Source organism: Centruroides sculpturatus, unplaced genomic scaffold (assembly GCF_000671375.1).
Source record: "Centruroides sculpturatus isolate CEXI.00-Female unplaced genomic scaffold, Cexi_2.0 scaffold95, whole genome shotgun sequence".
NCBI classification, from domain to species: Eukaryota; Metazoa; Arthropoda; class Arachnida; order Scorpiones; family Buthidae; genus Centruroides; species Centruroides sculpturatus.
This window is the reverse complement of record NW_019384621.1, coordinates 1,117,010-1,135,266: the sequence shown is the minus strand read 5'-3', so window position 1 is coordinate 1,135,266 and position 18,257 is coordinate 1,117,010. Positions and strand designations below refer to the sequence as shown.

Here is an 18,257-nt window from a genome sequence, read left to right as displayed (position 1 = left end):
ATAGCATTATTATTATCATCAACAGCAGCATCCATTTTCAAACCACTGATTCTCAATCTCAATCCATTTTCAATCCACTGATTCTCCAAATACCTTTCAACTACGCCTGTCCAATATATAAATACATACATACATAAGCCAAAGTCTTACATAGTTCTTGACCTCTATTAAGAACTACATAGCACATCTATATTAGGATAATCTTCAAAAATATAAATTTAAACGTTAACTGCAATTACATAAAAATAAACCTTGAATATATATCGAATTGAAGAACTATAATTTATAATTATACATACATAAACATACAGTAAAGGATTTATTAACTATGTTTTTAATATCTAAATTCTTACTTTGTGTAAGCTTACTAATTATTATAAAATAAAAAAATTCATTATATAAATACACAATGAAAGTACTTAGGGCCCCTATAATGCTTATCTTAAAATATCCAAATTTACAGTTTAAAAAAAAAAATTATTTTCACACTTAAATTTCCTTTGAAAGCTTGTATGAGGCCCGAAGAGTGGATGCGGTCCTTTCTTTTTATTGAAAGAAATACGCAGAGTGTTTCTTTATTAATAAAAAGCAATCTTAACACTTTTATTTCTTGTTAGTAAAAATGACATTAAGTTATATGACCAGGAAACACTATGGACTCGAAGAAAAATCCCAGCTTCCCCTCTCGACGGCCCTGATAATGTATTATTGATTTAATTATAAAATAGGAATTTGCTAGAATATTAATTAATTCCATTAGATCTATTTTCTTCTTACATATTTTAACACTTATCAGATTATATCGATTTATGAATCAAGGATCTTCGCTTTATACTTGTCTTCTTCGTTCTTACTCAAAGAACTCTTATAAAGTTGTATGCACACGATTTCTACATCTTTCACTTTTTTAAAACATCCTTTTAACGCTTACTTCCATTCGAAAATTTCCTCGTTTATTCAAAATTGTTAAATTAAATTACTTTAAAATATTGTTAAATTAATTATACGTAATTATTATAACAAATAATTATTTACCAATATTGTTAAATTAAATTACTTAAAAATATTCAAAAATTATTCATTTTTGGGATCAAATTTGGTACAATTTAAATTATAAAAAATAACCTAATTTAATTAATAATTTATATAAAAATGGATTTAAATTTTAAAATAAACTAATTAGAATAAGAAAAGTTTTAAAATGTTTTAAATGTTTGTACGCTTGAGAATTTATTCTTGAATAATTTGTACGAAATTCGAAATTACTTATTTATGTTTAAAACAATTTTAATCTATCAAAATGACAAGAGAACAATAGGAAAATATTAAAAATTTTATCGTGGATTAACATGACACTAATTTCTAATAACGAAAAGAGCAACTAAACTCGAGAGAATTGTATATATCAAAATAGAAGACAGATGATCATTAGAAAAACAAAGCATGCTGTATAACAAACGAACGCCATATTTCAAGCATCTTTCTTTCTTTCACAAGAGATGTTTCAGTCTTTCCTCATCGACCGACGTCATTTAAGACAAACCCTGATTGGCCCGTCTCTACAGAGTTTCCTATTGGTAGTCGAGACAGCTTTTGCTCACAGCGCGATCCACAAGCACACATCCAGTCTGCACCTTGGAAATAACATATACAGCTTTTCATCTTCTAAATAAGTTTAACTTAAATGAAGTACGACGATTGTTGACCAGTTAGGTAAGGAAGTTTTTACTCTTCTCTACTTAAAATTTATTATATTACTCATCCTTTCTACTCGATAACGCTTTTAATTTCGTTACTATATATATACGTATATATCTATATCTATATATAAATATATTTTTAGTTGTGTGATATATTGTTGGTTATATGTCTGGTCGTTCAACTCAATCGATGGTCTTGTCAGACTGTGGGCTTTGAGTAGAGAAAATTCTCCAGTCTCTTCTATTGTTAAATAACAATGACACCGAGCACGTTTTCGATAGAATTCTCCTTCTCTGCTTACACAGCTTTATTTCTTAACCCCCAATTGATTTCTAACTAATTAATATGCATATTGGTATGCTGTAGTTATGTTTAGTAGATAGACATCCGTGTCTCCTCCACCTGACAGTTAAGAGATGGAGATAAACGCTCATTATTTCTGGTATGCAAATCATGATATTATCTACTACCGAGATGCGAAAATATTTAAAGACAATTATCCACTTCTAAACTTTAATATCTTGACACTAAGCTTAGAATATTCTATATATTGTGTAGGGTATTATTTGAATTGCATCCGCTTTAACGCTATGCTCTTCTGTTTGGTGACGATGTTTAATATTTGTTTAGTTCATTACATTGGATGTCTCGGGTTGACATTACCTCAACGCTTTATTTCGTACATCCGATGTATTGTAGTGACGCCAGATGTGCTATAACGCCTACAAAGACAAGGCATTTTAGAAGAAAGGAACAGGGAAAAAAATTCTGTATTACTAAGATAGGAAAATATCTCGGAGTTTACGCTTGTTTCCCTTGAGTATTGGTGGGTATCTTGACGTCGAACGGATTTTTTTATATTGTAAGGAAACATTGGATGTTGTCTATGGCGAGAGGAAAAATTGTAGTATTTTTTTTTCTTAGTTATAAGATCTTCTGTGCCAATTCAGTTCATATGTTAAATATTTTATTCCTCTATTTTTATCATACTAGTTTTTGGTTTTTATATTTAAAATATTTCATGCACGTTTTCTATTAATACAATAATTAAATTCATTTATCTTATTAAAAATAGGGCTGTCTAGAAGGGGAGCTACAGCTTTTTCCCCTTACCCGAAGAAAATTTAGGGCCCTATTAAGGCCTATAAATTAATATTATTTTTACTAACAAGAAATAAAATCTTTCATAAATACTTTTTATTAATAGAGAAACATTATACGTATTTCATTTGTCAAAAAAAAAAAAAAANTCTGTATTACTAAGATAGGAAAATATCTCGGAGTTTACGCTTGTTTCCCTTGAGTATTGGTGGGTATCTTGACGTCGAACGGATTTTTTTATATTGTAAGGAAACATTGGATGTTGTCTATGGCGAGAGGAAAAATTGTAGTATTTTTTTTTCTTAGTTATAAGATCTTCTGTGCCAATTCAGTTCATATGTTAAATATTTTATTCCTCTATTTTTATCATACTAGTTTTTGGTTTTTATATTTAAAATATTTCATGCACGTTTTCTATTAATACAATAATTAAATTCATTTATCTTATTAAAAATAGGGCTGTCTAGAAGGGGAGCTACAGCTTTTTCCCCTTACCCGAAGAAAATTTAGGGCCCTATTAAGGCCTATAAATTAATATTATTTTTACTAACAAGAAATAAAATCTTTCATAAATGCTTTTTATTAATAGAGAAACATTATACGTATTTCATTTGTCAAAAAAAAAAAAAAACATAATGGGCCCTATAGGGGACAAAATTGGCTCGCTCTGCTCCAGGCCTCATACGAAGTTTCGACGGCCTTACATGCATAAATTACATATTTTAAATATTTATTCCGTTATAAAATATATTCTTTAAATAGGCTAAACTTTTATAAATTATTTTAAAAATGTTCATAACGTTTAAACATTAATAAAATTTTATTATTTTTAACACGCTTAACGCATTAAATTATAATATTGTGTTAATTAATTTGAATTTAATTAACAACATTTTTTGTAGAAAGAATTATTTTTAAATGTTTCTGTTAATGGTTTAATATTAAATTAATTTCTTTAATTCTGTTTTAAATTAAATTATAAGTAATTACCGCATAACTTCTGACATATTTAATATTATAAATTTATAATTTTAAATGCTTATATTGAATTTTTTTAATGTTTAAAAACACAAATCGCTTCGATTTAGAATTAAAAAGGTGTATGCATTAGTTTAATAGAATATTTTTGAGAAAATTTTCTAACATATTTAGTTTAAAAATATATATTTTTAATATTTTAGAAGAAAAAATTGTTTTCTGTCAAATCATTGTAAATCCTCGTATGACATAATCCGACAGGAAATTTTTTCCATTTGCAACAGAAGACAAAATACCAATAGATATAGGTTCATCAGATTCCTTTTTTTTCCAGCTCGTTTTTCCCTATAAGTCTGACAGTATATCAAATCTAAGAATGTTATCATTTCTGTTCAGACGTTTTCTTTTTAAAAAATATACGTATTAAAGAAATTGTTAGGAAAAACATTTTTTTCCTTTGAAAAAAGGGCGTTCTTATGCTTTGCTTCCTTTACCAATTATTTAATGAAAAAAATTTCCTTGCAAAAAGGGCGTTCTTATACCTTGATTCTTTTAATAATTCTTTAATAAATAAATAAATATTTTTTTTTGTAATAAGAGCTTCCTTTAAGAATTATTTTAAAAAATATTTATTTTTTGCAAAAAAGGACGTTCTTATACTTTACTTCTTTTAACAATTATTTTAAAAAAGTTTCTCGTTTGCAAAAAGTAAGATCTTATACTTTACTTCTTTTAACAATTATTTTAAAAAAGTTTCTCGTTTGCAAAAAGTGAGATCTTACAGCTTACTTCCTTTAACAATCATTTCTAAATTACAACCCATTAAACGTTTCTTTAATGTCATCACTCTACATTGGCTTCTATAGAAAACCAGAAATCGCTAACAAGTAATAAATTGATGGTTTAATGAACTAATATCTGTAGTACTTTATTGGTAACCTCATAAATCTCTATATGATTTAGAATCGATATATCTTTTATTATATGTAGATATATATATATGTGTTATTAGCTTCGCCTCACGTTCTGAATCTGATTATACTAATTAAGTGCAATACAAAATATTATAATTAGAAAGGTTACACTCTGCAGCCGTTTGAATACTTATTATCTCTTTCCTAACTGCAAATTATCTTTAATTAAATTTATATCTTTTACATAATATAAAATTTGCAACTCATTTTCAAATTTTTCTTTTGGATTGTAAAGGAAAATAAAAATTCTTTACTCAGTTACCTGCTTTTTATAACACCCTTTTTTATTGGCTCTCAAGCAGCATTTTTTAAGTTAAAAACTTTGAAGAAGTCATAAAGATAGAAAAATATTACGTTAATTACTACATTATGAAGAAAAGATCTACACGTTTTTATATTTGGAACGTCCTTTTTAACGTTTTTTTCCTTACATCTTTTCATTTTCTCAGCACACAAATATATGTATGAAGTGTCAAAAATCCATATTTATCTTGGGATTTATTAAAGTTTACAAGTTTCGAAAGCGTTAAATTTATGAGGACATTCGCTTCCCCTGAGCGTGGATGCACGTAAAGCGATAGCAAACCTTGATTTACCCCCTCACAGATTGACTAAACATTCTTGTTGGAAAGTAGAGAGCAACCGAAGCGAAGTTAAATATAAATAATTCGATAAGATGGAGGCGATAATAAGTTAGTTAATTAGATGTGAAGTTTAGCCAATATTATTGGATTAATACATTTGGCTGAGGATTAAATCATCTTATTGGTATGGAAGAGCGCACCAGTAATTTGCCACATATCTAGGACGCTTCCCAGATGAGTGAAGTTCTAAGTCTAGTCACTGAAGTCTTGGGAATTATTATTTCGACATTCGACAGATGAGGATGGTTTGTAATTACCAAGTCTTGTTGCGTTGTAATCGAGTCACTTCTAGATCGAAAGAAAGTATTTCAGTTGCCAAATTGAGACATCGATTATCATCCACAGGTCTAGCTTGTCTTCCTTACTGTTGCTAGAGAGGGAGAGACAGACAGAGAAGGGGAGACAAAAGCTTTATTCAGGAATATTTTTACTTGTTTGTCTACTTATGAGAAAATTCAGTTGGGAGTTGATTGGTTTTCATTGGATGTTCTATAATCTGACAATCTAATCTAATCTCTTATCTAATTTATTTTGAAAATTAAGGTTTACTCTCTGAAAATTTAGATAAAAGAATATATAAATATTAAAATTGCTTTGAGAATATTTTCCAAACATTTTGTATATATTATTCAGGTTTGTTTCTATTATTATTCATTCTGTAAAGATGTTGTTGTTAAAAACATTTTTATTTTGTGAAAAATTAAATCGATTTTTGAAAATAAAACAATTTATGCAGAAAAGATATAAAAAATATGTTTTTAATATTTTCCAGTTGAATTTTCTGTTTACTGTTATAATTTTTCCAGTTATAAAGAAAAATTGTTTTTATTCGATTTTAAATTTAACTGTTGAGATTTGATTTCATTAAATTCTGAATTTAATGTTTGAAATGTTAAATTTTCGTATACATTCTTAATTTTAAAATCATTTTTTCTGTTTAAAATATTTTTAATGTTAACTCCAATTATATATAACTAGAATATTATTTATAATAAATTCTGTAAAAAGAAAAAAGATAATCCAATGCAAGTTAAAAGATGCTTTACCTTTCTTAAGAGAATCATCTGGATAAAATTATATTTGCACATAATTAAGCCAATAAATATAATCAGATTAGTAGATTAGAATAGCATTTTCTGTTACTATTCAGATATAATTTCTAAGTTTGGAGTGTGCTTAAATATCAGAGTTAATGTAAAGATCTTTTTTATGAAGTATCTTCTATATTGAACTAACTTACACTTAGAACCAGAATTAAAATCAGCGGGTTTATTAATCAAGCAAATTCTATACAAATTTAACAAGCAACTAAGATGACCATTGGCGAGGAAATTTGTTAATTACATCACTCATTAAACTAACAACTTTCACCAACAAATAATTGGATGCAAATACATGGTTTCTGNTATGATTCCTGTGTATGATTTATATACATAGGTACAAATTACTTACCGATTACTTCTGTCTGCCATCCACTTCAATTGGGCCATGATTGAATCATCATCACATCCCTGGCTAGCACATATTTTATTTTGAGCATCTTTGTCTGAGTAATTGTATCCACCAGTAATTACAAAAAATACAGGAGGACCAACTGACAAAAACTGATTCAAATATTCAAAATACCTGAGCATATACGAATCCTAAAAATTTACAAAAAACTTTATTACTACTTTTAATAATTATAATATATATGTGTATAAGGCTGAATTCTTTGTGGAAAAATCTTCCAATCTTTCCAACAAATTCAATATTCATTTAATAATCTTATCTTAAACTTAAGTTTAATGAAAGATGAATTACCTACTACTGTTGATTTTAAAGGCATGTACAGTACAGTACCCCTTCTCAAACTGGATCTGTGCATGGATGATCTCAAAGATTTTTGTTTCTCTACATCCATGATAATCAAATGCTGAAATGAAATCATAGAAGTGACAGAACTTTTATGTCATTCTTCATTCTTTCTTTGCATTTGAAGGATGTTTATTCAAGCAGAAATTCCTGATTCTGGTTCCATGAAGAAACCAGTATCCAAAATCTTGTGTGTATTAGTAGTGAAAAAATTGGAAAGTAATATCTTAGCAAGCTTCATAAATGAGTTTATAATGTAAAAAAGATAGAGATGACATACTAACAAATCTAGAGGAACAATAAACATTAACAGATTTGTAGAGTCCATCAATAACAATTCCCATGGAATTATTCAAGTACTATATCAGCAAAGATTTGCCCTTTTTTTTTATCCTCCCATCAAAAATCAAGGTACCCTATCCATCATCAGGCCATATGTCAAAAACCATTTGCAAATACAAAGGAATTATTTTCAGACAAATTTGTGATGACTAGAGAAAAAATAAAATGACATGCAATCTTATGTCAATGGCTCGTCTTCCCTCTCCATCAATGAAAATCATCAATACAAACAAATCCATCTTCCAATAAACTGCTGACATAATACTTTAACAGTTACTGCAGACAACTTGAAGTAGAAGAAACAAGCTGCATGTAAGTCCACTTTCTAGACATTTAACATTAAAGCATAAGTAAATATATGCTAACTTATACATTAAACCACTCTCTTATCCTGTATATAGGTAACTGTTGATATTTGTGTTTTTGCTTATTCATGATTGAAAAGTTGTGACCAACCATAACTATTTGAAATATTTGCATATCTATAAATTGCTTTTACAATTACAGTACAATACTTGTAAAAAGTACTATTACCTCCAGTTTTTATGTTTTTTGATATAATCACACAAAGCACAGCATCTACTGTACTACCAAACTGAAGTCACTAAATTAGCCTACTGTAAAATCATTCATGATAAACTTTATGCAACAATTATGTAAATACAGTACATACAACAATTACATAATTCTATAAAATAATAATAATAATCCACTACAATAATAAAAGATGGAAAAGCAGAGTCTGAGAAATTTGTGGACATGCAGGCAGATGTTGAGCTTACACTGGTGAATATACTGTACGAGAGAACTACAAAATTCTCAAATGAGAACTGGACATGAAAGTTACAGAAAATTTGCCTAACAGCAAAGAGGATGATGATGAACAGGAAAAACACTAAAGTTCCTAATGACAGCTTCTAAGTTTTCAAAAATATGCAGCACTATTGATATGCTTGTGCAAGTTGTTGGAAGAATTAGACTATTCCTCAGCAGTGTCTCAAGTTTAAATGAACTTTGGGAGCAATCTGGCTCTTGCATGCTGAAGTCTTGAAAGACATAAATAAAATGTTCCATCAAACAACATTAATTCAGTTTATCCAAACTGTTGTAACCCTACACAACAATCTTAAAATTTAGGACTAATAATAATTAAACATATAAATAAAAATCTTTAGTTGTTGTTTGCTTATTGAATCCTCTGAAAAGTTTAAACATTTCCAAGACATCATGTTCCAGGTTTGATGTGTAGGAACCTAACTTTATTTCCCCCCTCATAAACCTTCCTATTTGATATTTGCAAATTAGGTATTTCAGAGATTTCCAAGAAACCTAACCCTCGAGAATACCTGGAGTTACCTGTATATAACAGCTAGTTTACTGAGATACAAACTAGCAGCATTTAGAAAAATCAGGAGAGCAAGCTCCCACTGTACAACAATCAAAGATAAAGAACTCAACTGGATAAGGAGAATAGCAGTATTCCTAGGTTACAAAATGAAAATAGTTAACAGTCTCATCCACATCTTTCCAACAAACAAATCAAATTTTTTTCAAAGTTCACATTTTCTGCCAATTGGACTTGATATATAAAAAATAATGATGAGACAGTTAATCAGAATCAGGAATTGGAAAAATTAGACATTTTCCTGGTATTGATACTGAGAACATCTCGTCACAATATCCTATTCTTAAAAATGATTCTTCCATATTTTATAAGAAAATTATTTGTTTCGGTCAGATATTAAAAATGTTTTAAATTACGATATTAAGAATTAAGTATCGGTTTATTGGATATTGGAAACTTTCATGCTGACAAAGCAGAGAGTATGAAATGGCCATACACGAGGCACCATCTGTCATAGCAGACTTTTTTGTGTAGTCAGAGTAATGAAAAAATTGCACTTGGTCAGTACTAACTGTCCCCATTTTAGGGATTTAGTATGACATTAGGGTTGCCATCCAGCTGGCATGACCAGCAATCTGTATTCTGTATACAGTATATATTAAAAGCAAAATGTTGTGTCACTTTCACACACAAATAATATTTAAAAATTAATTTAATTTAAAATTTTAAAAATTTCAAAACAAATTTTAAGTGGTTTTTAAAAACATTGTTTTAAATTTTCAATTGATTTTATTTTTAGTAATTTTTATTTAATTTTGCCTGCATTTTTTAATCCTTAATTAAATTTTTTTAATTAATTGCAACTCTCTTTTCTTTTGTGATATAACCATAGAAATTGTTTTAGTATTTTTTCACACAAAAGATAATCAAATTTAAATTTATTTTAATTTTTTAGTAATTTCATTAATTTTTGTCTCTTAACTTTACCTGCCTTTTAAAAATTTTGATTATAAGTGAGTTAACATTGATTGAATTATGAGGCTATCTAGTTTGAAATCAAGGCCTGTGGTCAGCAAAAATATTTAAGTTAAGTGTCAGCAAAATGGTTCAAAATATAAACAAAATTGTTTTAATTTTATATAATATTTTTCAATTATTTTTTAATATTTAGTATATTTACTTATAATGATCAAATGACTTTCTCATTATAATTATAAAAGTTTTTGTTATGATTCACAGATGATGCTGTAATACATTAAATTTTCAAATGAGTTTTACAAATTGATTTTTCAAGATGAATCAGTGTAGACATATGTAGTTCAAGTAAATGAATTCAATAATTAGTTAATTCATAATAATGATATTTGTTCAGCTCATTGCATCATTTGCCAAACCACATTAAAAATTAAATATAATGGAGTTACATTATTTACAAAACATGCCTATTGCAAGAAGCATGAAAAAAGTGCATCTTCTCATTTACCTTTCCCTCCCCAGTCATCACTTCAGCCAACAAAGCCATTTCCAAAGATGGCAACCCTACATGATGTGATGGGATAGTTCTTTGAGTAAAAGGAAATTAGCTGGAATTTCTTTGGGGTAGTGTTGCAAAATTAACTTTAACTAAAATGAGATTACAAATTTATTTTGTATTACACAATAAAAGAAATGTCAAAATAAAATAAAAGAAATAAAAGTCAATAAAAGAAATGTCAAAATTCTCCATTTTATACGTGGATTCACACGTATGAATCCACGTATAAAATGGAGAATTTTGACATTTCTTTCAAAAGATTAATTTTGGATTTCCCAATTGTTTTCCATTCTTAAGTTTTATGTTTATTAATTAATGAATGGACCATGCTCGTAATGTAAATTATTAATTTTTATAAATTAAAATAAGCTTTAGAATGTATTCAAAAGAATTGGAAACTGGAGTTTTCGGCAGAATCAGAATCAGGAGAAATTTTTATATCATCCCATCACTAATAAAAAGTCAGCAAAATACATGATACTAGATCATTTACAAATGTAATTCCATTTGGTACACAGTAATAAAACATGACAGACACACTAGAGGAACAAAAAATGAGTTTACATACTTCCAACACAAATTGATGATACAGGAGTGGAATATGGTACATATTGAATATACAGAAATTTTGCACAGAGAATTAAACAAAAAATGTGATCCAAATAGAAACAAACACTAACATAAGCAAGTTTTGCTAATGTGGAAGATGCAAGTACTCTTTGGGATAATGTAAAGATGTTAAGGAGTATTCCTTCACCTTCCAAATGATGAACAAACAAATCTTAGTTACTTTAATATATTACTATATCTTAGTCACTTTATATTTTAAAATGTGGTAAATAAACAAATTTAAACAAACAAAACTCATTTCATTAATCTCAAAATACATTAAATTAATTATTGAATTATTTTTTAATGTATTTTATAATTTAACAATTTTTTTTTAATTTGTTTCAAAATTTATTTGCACTTTGTTTTTTGATTTACAAATGATCATCATTTAATTTAACATTTATATTAATAAATATTTACCTCTGGCATGGAAAGTTCTTGATCAAATCCAATATCTAGTTTATCAATCACAGCAAGTGAGGAACATAGCCAAGCCAAAAATGATATCAACTGTAAAAAAACAACAGGGGAAATGTTAATATACTTTTCACTCTGAATAAAACAAGTATCAATTTCCTTGACCCCAAAATAATCATTTTATCAATAATTTTCCCAAAATAAAAAAGCATCTTACAATTAATGGTGTCTTACATTCACAGTGCTAAAATGATGACCAGTCATCATGAGTAGATCACAAAGTCACAAAAATGCCTTCTTAGTGCATATACCATTAAAACATTTCTGGCTACATTACTTAAATCAGTTCAGATGAGCTTTGCACATAAAAACATTTAAAATGATAGTCTCAAGATGACATTATGCTGTATTAAAATGTAATCATCATTAAGTATATAGATGAGCAAGGAAAGAGCTACTAAACAATATTCACCTTATACTTTTAATACATTTTTTTTAACTTCTTGTTATTTAAAAAAATTTTGTTTAAAATAGTGTTAACATTATGTACTCATTTTTGTACTCCAGTTCCTGTATCCACCACAGATACAGATTTGATTTTTCATGTTGTACAAAAAATTTTTAAATAAGCAGAAAAATTTTCTACACTTTAAACAACTATTTAACTGTTTCTAATTAAAATATTCTTTAAGGAATTATTGTTTTGAATTTTTGAAAGATCAGTTTTGAAAACCAAGATTTTTAACTGATTATTAATTAGAAAAATCTTTTTAGATTTGCTTAATCGTCATTACTTAACACTTAATTATGTAAAAATAATTTATCTTCTCAATCTTCAATCGTAAAACTATGTCTTCAAAAGGGGAGAAAAAAGCAACTTTTTAAAATTTTTTGTTCATTAATAAATACAGTAATCTGTTAAAAACTTATAAATTTATTAAATTTAATAAGAGATGATACCTAATGCCTATCTCTAATGCTAAATTACTTAGTATTTAATTAAAATTCAAGAAACTGAAAAAATTTAATCTGAAATTAATTTTTTTGTTACATAATTAAAACTATTAAAATTCAAAAATAAAATGGTACAGTCTAAATTATAAATTTATAATTTTTTGCACTTTGTTTTAATTTTTAGATTAGTTCATTAAAATCTGCCATTAAATTAAAAATGTAAGGAGTAATTGCAAAAGGTTCAAAAAGAATACCAGGTGATCATAATACTAAGGAACAAATTAAAACTTCTCTTGTCACCAGAGTTAAATTATCTTCTGCCTTGTAAAAAACAGGTATGCTGAATGCCAAAATGAGCTTAAAAAATGCTCTGTCACACAAGGTTTAGTTGGTACAGGTATATTTCAGCAAGTAAGAAAATACATACACTTAATATACTGTGCATAAAACAGACATCTTAAATGCTTTCCTTTCAATGTCTTTTATATTCACTGTTGCTTTCTCATTTGAAGGTCCAGCAATAATTTCCCAGTATGGGAGGTCCCATCATCCCTGGTAATTATTCAATTTTAGAAATATCCTGATGGAGAACTGTCCAGTTCGTTGCTCATGTCACCCAAGTTTTCATTTTGACATATTTGTTGAGATGAGGATGGAGAAAATGAATCTTTAAAGGCATGTGGCAAGCCATTTCTTTGTAATACCTCAGTAGCTTTGACATTAAAAAATCATAGTTCTTGTAGATTTCTGAGAAATAGACTCACCATTGACTGCTTTAAATGAATGCCAAGCAGCTAATTTGACAGGTTTTTAAGTCTTTAAGGAGTTCTTATTTCAGGTCCTATAAAGATTCTAAAGATTTTGCTGTTGTAAAATTTGGGAAAACTCCAATCCCTTAAGAAATGCAGGGGCTTGGAAATCTTAGTCAATTTTATTTATTTAAAATTGGTACAGATTATTGATCAATAACTGTGCTATTTTTCAAATAATATAAAAATCCGTTAGAAAGTTTTTCGTGGGCAACATAATCCTAAAATACATTAGAAACAGTCATTAACTTAACAGGGGCAAAATCATTTTTCTTAGTATAATTAAAGTTGTCCTATTCAGAAGCCATTGTAATTTCAACCAACAAGCCAATTGATACTGAAATTTGTGTACATGCTATTCAAATTTTTTTTTGCAAGAGGATTTTTGCAAAAAAAATTTAAGTTCCAAAACTGTCTGCTATGGAGTAAATGGCATTGCAAAAATAACAAATAATGAAAAAACATTCATATGGAAACAATTACATACTGTACAGATTGCTTAGTGATGTAGAGAATGTTGTTCAATGTGTTTGTTCCTCATTTAGGTGTAAAATTTGATGATGATGTAGTGTGTTCAACAGTTGACTGTAACATTTCACTCCAGCAATATTTTGAAACTTTTCAATTGCATCATTGCCACATAATGGTAAATGTTAAAACAATATGAACATGAAAAACTTGAATAATGCATAAAAAATTTTTTTCAGCTAAATTTGACAAAGAAAAATTGCATTGCATTATTTATAGGGTGCTGCTCCTTGTACATTTAATTAAAAAAAAATACAAACTAAAGTAATATTATTTGTTCTGTTTTTTAAATATTTTTTCTAGAAATGTCTATTACTAGTAGATTCTTACATACAGATATTTATCAGCTAGTAATTGTGAAATACTTGTAAATTAATCTTAAATAGCACATTATCAAGTTAATAATATCAGCAAACATCTGAATCCTACAAAAAAATATCTGAATCTGATAAAATATGGATTCTAAATTTAGACACATTTCATAAGAAAAAATTTATCATTCACAGTAAGCCTCTTTTTGAGCAATCTAGCTCATAAATAAGCCTTTAAATATACCCTTAAAAGCATTTACTTGAACCAAAACTATAGATTAGTACCCAACTTATTATGAAACAAATTCTGAAAATTATGGAAGTAGTCTTTAAACAGCAGTTACAATAATTTCATTTTATATGAGCCAAAAGGTTTTGAAAATTTATACTTAAATTTTTCCTCAAAATGCTACAGTTTTAAATCATTCTTAGCTTAATAAACATTGTACATACATAACTGCAGTTTATGGAAAAGTTTTATATCAAATGCATTTTTCTTCTTTATCTCTAATGCACTTGAAGTGAATTTTTCAACAATACTTTTTCCAATGGACATTATGAAACAAATTTCAAAAAAGTCTAACTCAAGCTCAGATGGTATTTTTGTCAATTTTATGTTAACTCGGTCATTCTTCTATTATTATTATTATTATTATTTTTAAGTCTAATCCTTGCTGAATTTCTAACTTCTATACAATGGTTATCTCTTTATTTTCTGTTTACCTTTTAATTAATTAGAAATTAATTAAACTATTTTACTAGTTAATTATACAAAATTCAAATATCTTGACATATTTAATTAATATTTTACACCCAACAGTAATCCTTTTCCTTATTAACATTGTTGTATTCAACACCATCAAATTATTACTAACTTCACTAAAATTCAATATATTAAAAATTTAGAATAAAATATTCTGTCATTGACTATATTAATTATTCATTTCAGCCAAACACTTGATTCTTTAACTTAATTCACTATATTTATAAATGATATTCATTTTTTTGATTAATTAATTAAACTCATTAACAATCTTTAAAATGAAATTTCCAAATTTTGATATAATCATGAAATTTCATGATAGCTTCAGAAATTTCAGAAGGCTTAATTCTAAATTCATTTCTTTTTGCATATTAAAAAACACCTCATTTTAGAAAATCTCTCTTCAGCTATTAGATACAAGTTGAAAATGTTAGTTAATAGTGATAACCTTTTTCTATAAATTTTCAATAGAATTTTAAAATTAGTTTTAATAATTTGTTTAAAAATGTAAGTAATTAACTACTCAAAATTTTTACTACTTAGTTACAATAATCTTCATACTCATTTATTATTACTAAGTTTCTGATAAATTGTCCCTTATTTTGTTTATATCAGTGCATAGTGCTATGCTTGTGAAGCCTAATGTTTCTAGAGTTCATACAATGCATATGGTATGATATCTGTGAAATAAAAAAAAATTACAAATATATATACCTTACCCATTCTCCGCAGACTTTTTTAATGCATAAATTCTGATTATTTACTAATTTACTTTGTATGTAATTTTCTTTTGTTCATCACCAATGTAATGTCTGGTCTGTTGTGAGAAACTATTTTGTCTGTGATTATAGCTTGGTCACAGTAGAAAAACAGTAGACAGTCATAGAAAACAACATATTGTGTGTGTTGTTTTCTATGACTGTCTGAGGTATGTATTTGTAGTATGATTCCTGTGTATGTAATAGTGTGTGTTTGTGCACAAACATTTGACTTTTTTTTTTTTTTTAACTCTCTACTCTGAAGTCACTAAGATGATCTTTTTTATTGCTAAAAAAAACCCATTATGGATTTGGCCAGGCCCACCCAGCTGCCCCATTACAGGGTCAAATATATCCAGATGGACCACCTATGAAAAATTCTTGGGGATTTCCACTTATCCTGAAGCAATGCAAGATCTTCTACAGCAATAAATCAAAAGTGTGATGGCTGAATGACTGCGTTGTTAAAATGGTAAGCTGCCATTTTAACAACTCAGTCATTCAGCCATCACACTTTTGATTTATTGTATTTGCTATTTATTATGTCAACGTAAGTTGTCTGATTCCTGTAAATAACATCATATCAGGTTACAACTTGTTATGATATATCATAGGAAAAGCCGTGTCATGAACAAAACTATATAACTGTCATGTCTTTTAAAATATGCTTCCTGTACTATCTCTAACCTGGTCTTGCATGGAAATCATGAACCCATCTGTGCCTCTTCAGACAAACATTCATAAATTAGCCAACATTTGACACAGTTTTGTTAATGTAATCCTAGTTAAGATCATTAAGAAGTCTACCACAAACTCCTCCTACATCTGGACTAAATCTGGTCTAGGGTTTTATGGTGTTTATGTCTATTGTATACTGTTATAACCAGGTCTACAAATTGCATTACTGGTAAACTGGTTTACTGCTAATCAGTTAAAAATGCATCAGTAAATATACTGATAATTTGACATTTTTACCAGTAAATTTAGTAAAAATAGATAGATAGATAGATATGCAATAATGTTTTTAAAGCCAAACATTTTTTGTATAAATTTTAATATATAAAAATATAACTATATATGAAAGACAGATATGGTTTAAATTAAAAAATTTGCACAAGTAGTAGTTTACATCACTTTTATAATTTAAATTATTACTTTATAATTTTATACAATGTCTAAAGCACACTTACATTTTAATTTAGCAACTTTTTAGATAACAAAATGGAACATTTAAATGTGAATGCACATATTGGCCACTTTTTAATCATATTAACTAAAAAATTACATCATGCTCTATTTTTCAGGAAATGAAACTGTTACTTCAAACTGACTCAGTGAGTCAGCAACTAAATAATCACTAGTGTATTAATTTTTGCATTTGGAGTCAAAATTTAAAAATTACTGTTAATTTACCAGTAAACCGGTAACTTTTTCAATATTTACCATTTCACAAGTAAAAATAATAAAAGTCACTAAATTTGCAACTTTTAAGTCAGTGCTGTATAAGTTTGATAATATACTGTTTTTTTTTTTTTTCTCTAAGAGTTACAGCTTGTTTTCTGTAGAAAAATTCTCAGTGTCTGTATTTGTTTGTAGTAAAAGATTTAAAGCATCTGCAAGGCTCTCTTCTCTCTCACTTTACATGGAAAAAGGAACCTTTTTATGGATAACTTACAGTGGTATTTGTTTTGTTAATGTTATTTGTGTTTTTTTCTTTGGATTGTTCTAGTTCTGTGTCCCCCCAGTGTATAACTCCAAATCAATATGTCAGTACTGGAATAATGTGTGTTTTGAATTCAGCTATGTTGTTAGTATTAAAGTTTAATTTGCTTTTGTATTCTTTTGTTAATCTTTGTTTGATTTGTACATGTTTTCTGAGTTTATGTTTATGTGTGTTCTCTGAGTAAATATTTGACTCAAAGAACACTTTACCCTTATCCATGGATTCAAAGGCATTTCCAAGTACAGAATCATCTTCAGAATTCTTTTTCTATGTGATGTGTTCTCCATTTGTCAGGGCCAAACTCCATTTTAATCACATTGGATTATTATTTTATTATTAATTTATAGTTGACCACAAAACAAATATTTACTGGATAGTAAATAGTTATTATTCTAACATTTTCAGTCTTCTCTATCACTTTACTTTCTTCAGGAGATACTTGAATTTTACAATTTAAAAAAACCTTGACAATTTTTAAACTAAAATTCAAATACCTCCTAAAGGAGGTCGATTAAGAAGATAAAAAACATTATTATTATTTACTGTATAATACTGTATACTGTATAGTAAATGGTTATGTTTTGTGGTTAATGCTGGTACAGCTACAAAAGGGATTAAATTACAGTTTATCATAGCCAATTAAAGTTTTAAGTTGTACAGTACATTCTTAAATAATGTTTACATTATCAACTCTGTTAACAATTAATTCTTCTACTTTATATTGATATTTAAGAATATAATTTCAATATGTCATATACACTGAACGAGCAACGAAGAACAATTAAATTTCATTTCCCTCCCTGAATTATTCACAAAATCTTTATATTTCCTTTTTCTTTAAGATTTTTCTAACTAAATCCGATTTATTTGATTAAATTTTAAAAAAATTGCTTATAAATATTTTTTAAT

The 18,257-nt window shown here is 27.5% G+C and overlaps 1 protein-coding gene across 1 annotated transcript in view; it reads right to left on the bottom strand.

Moving 5' to 3' along the window:
• Nucleotides 1-6,846: 6,846 nt before the first annotated feature.
• Nucleotides 6,847-18,257, bottom strand: part of LOC111625477 (Niemann-Pick C1 protein-like) — a 54,526-nt gene continuing 43,115 nt past the window's right edge. Inside the window, exons 11-12 of the mRNA XM_023368630.1 lie at nt 11,506-11,595; nt 6,847-7,041 (exon numbers count right to left, since the gene is read on the bottom strand). Of these exons, the coding sequence (XP_023224398.1) occupies nt 6,847-7,041; nt 11,506-11,595 (285 nt within the window). The remainder of the gene's footprint in view (nt 7,042-11,505; nt 11,596-18,257) is intronic.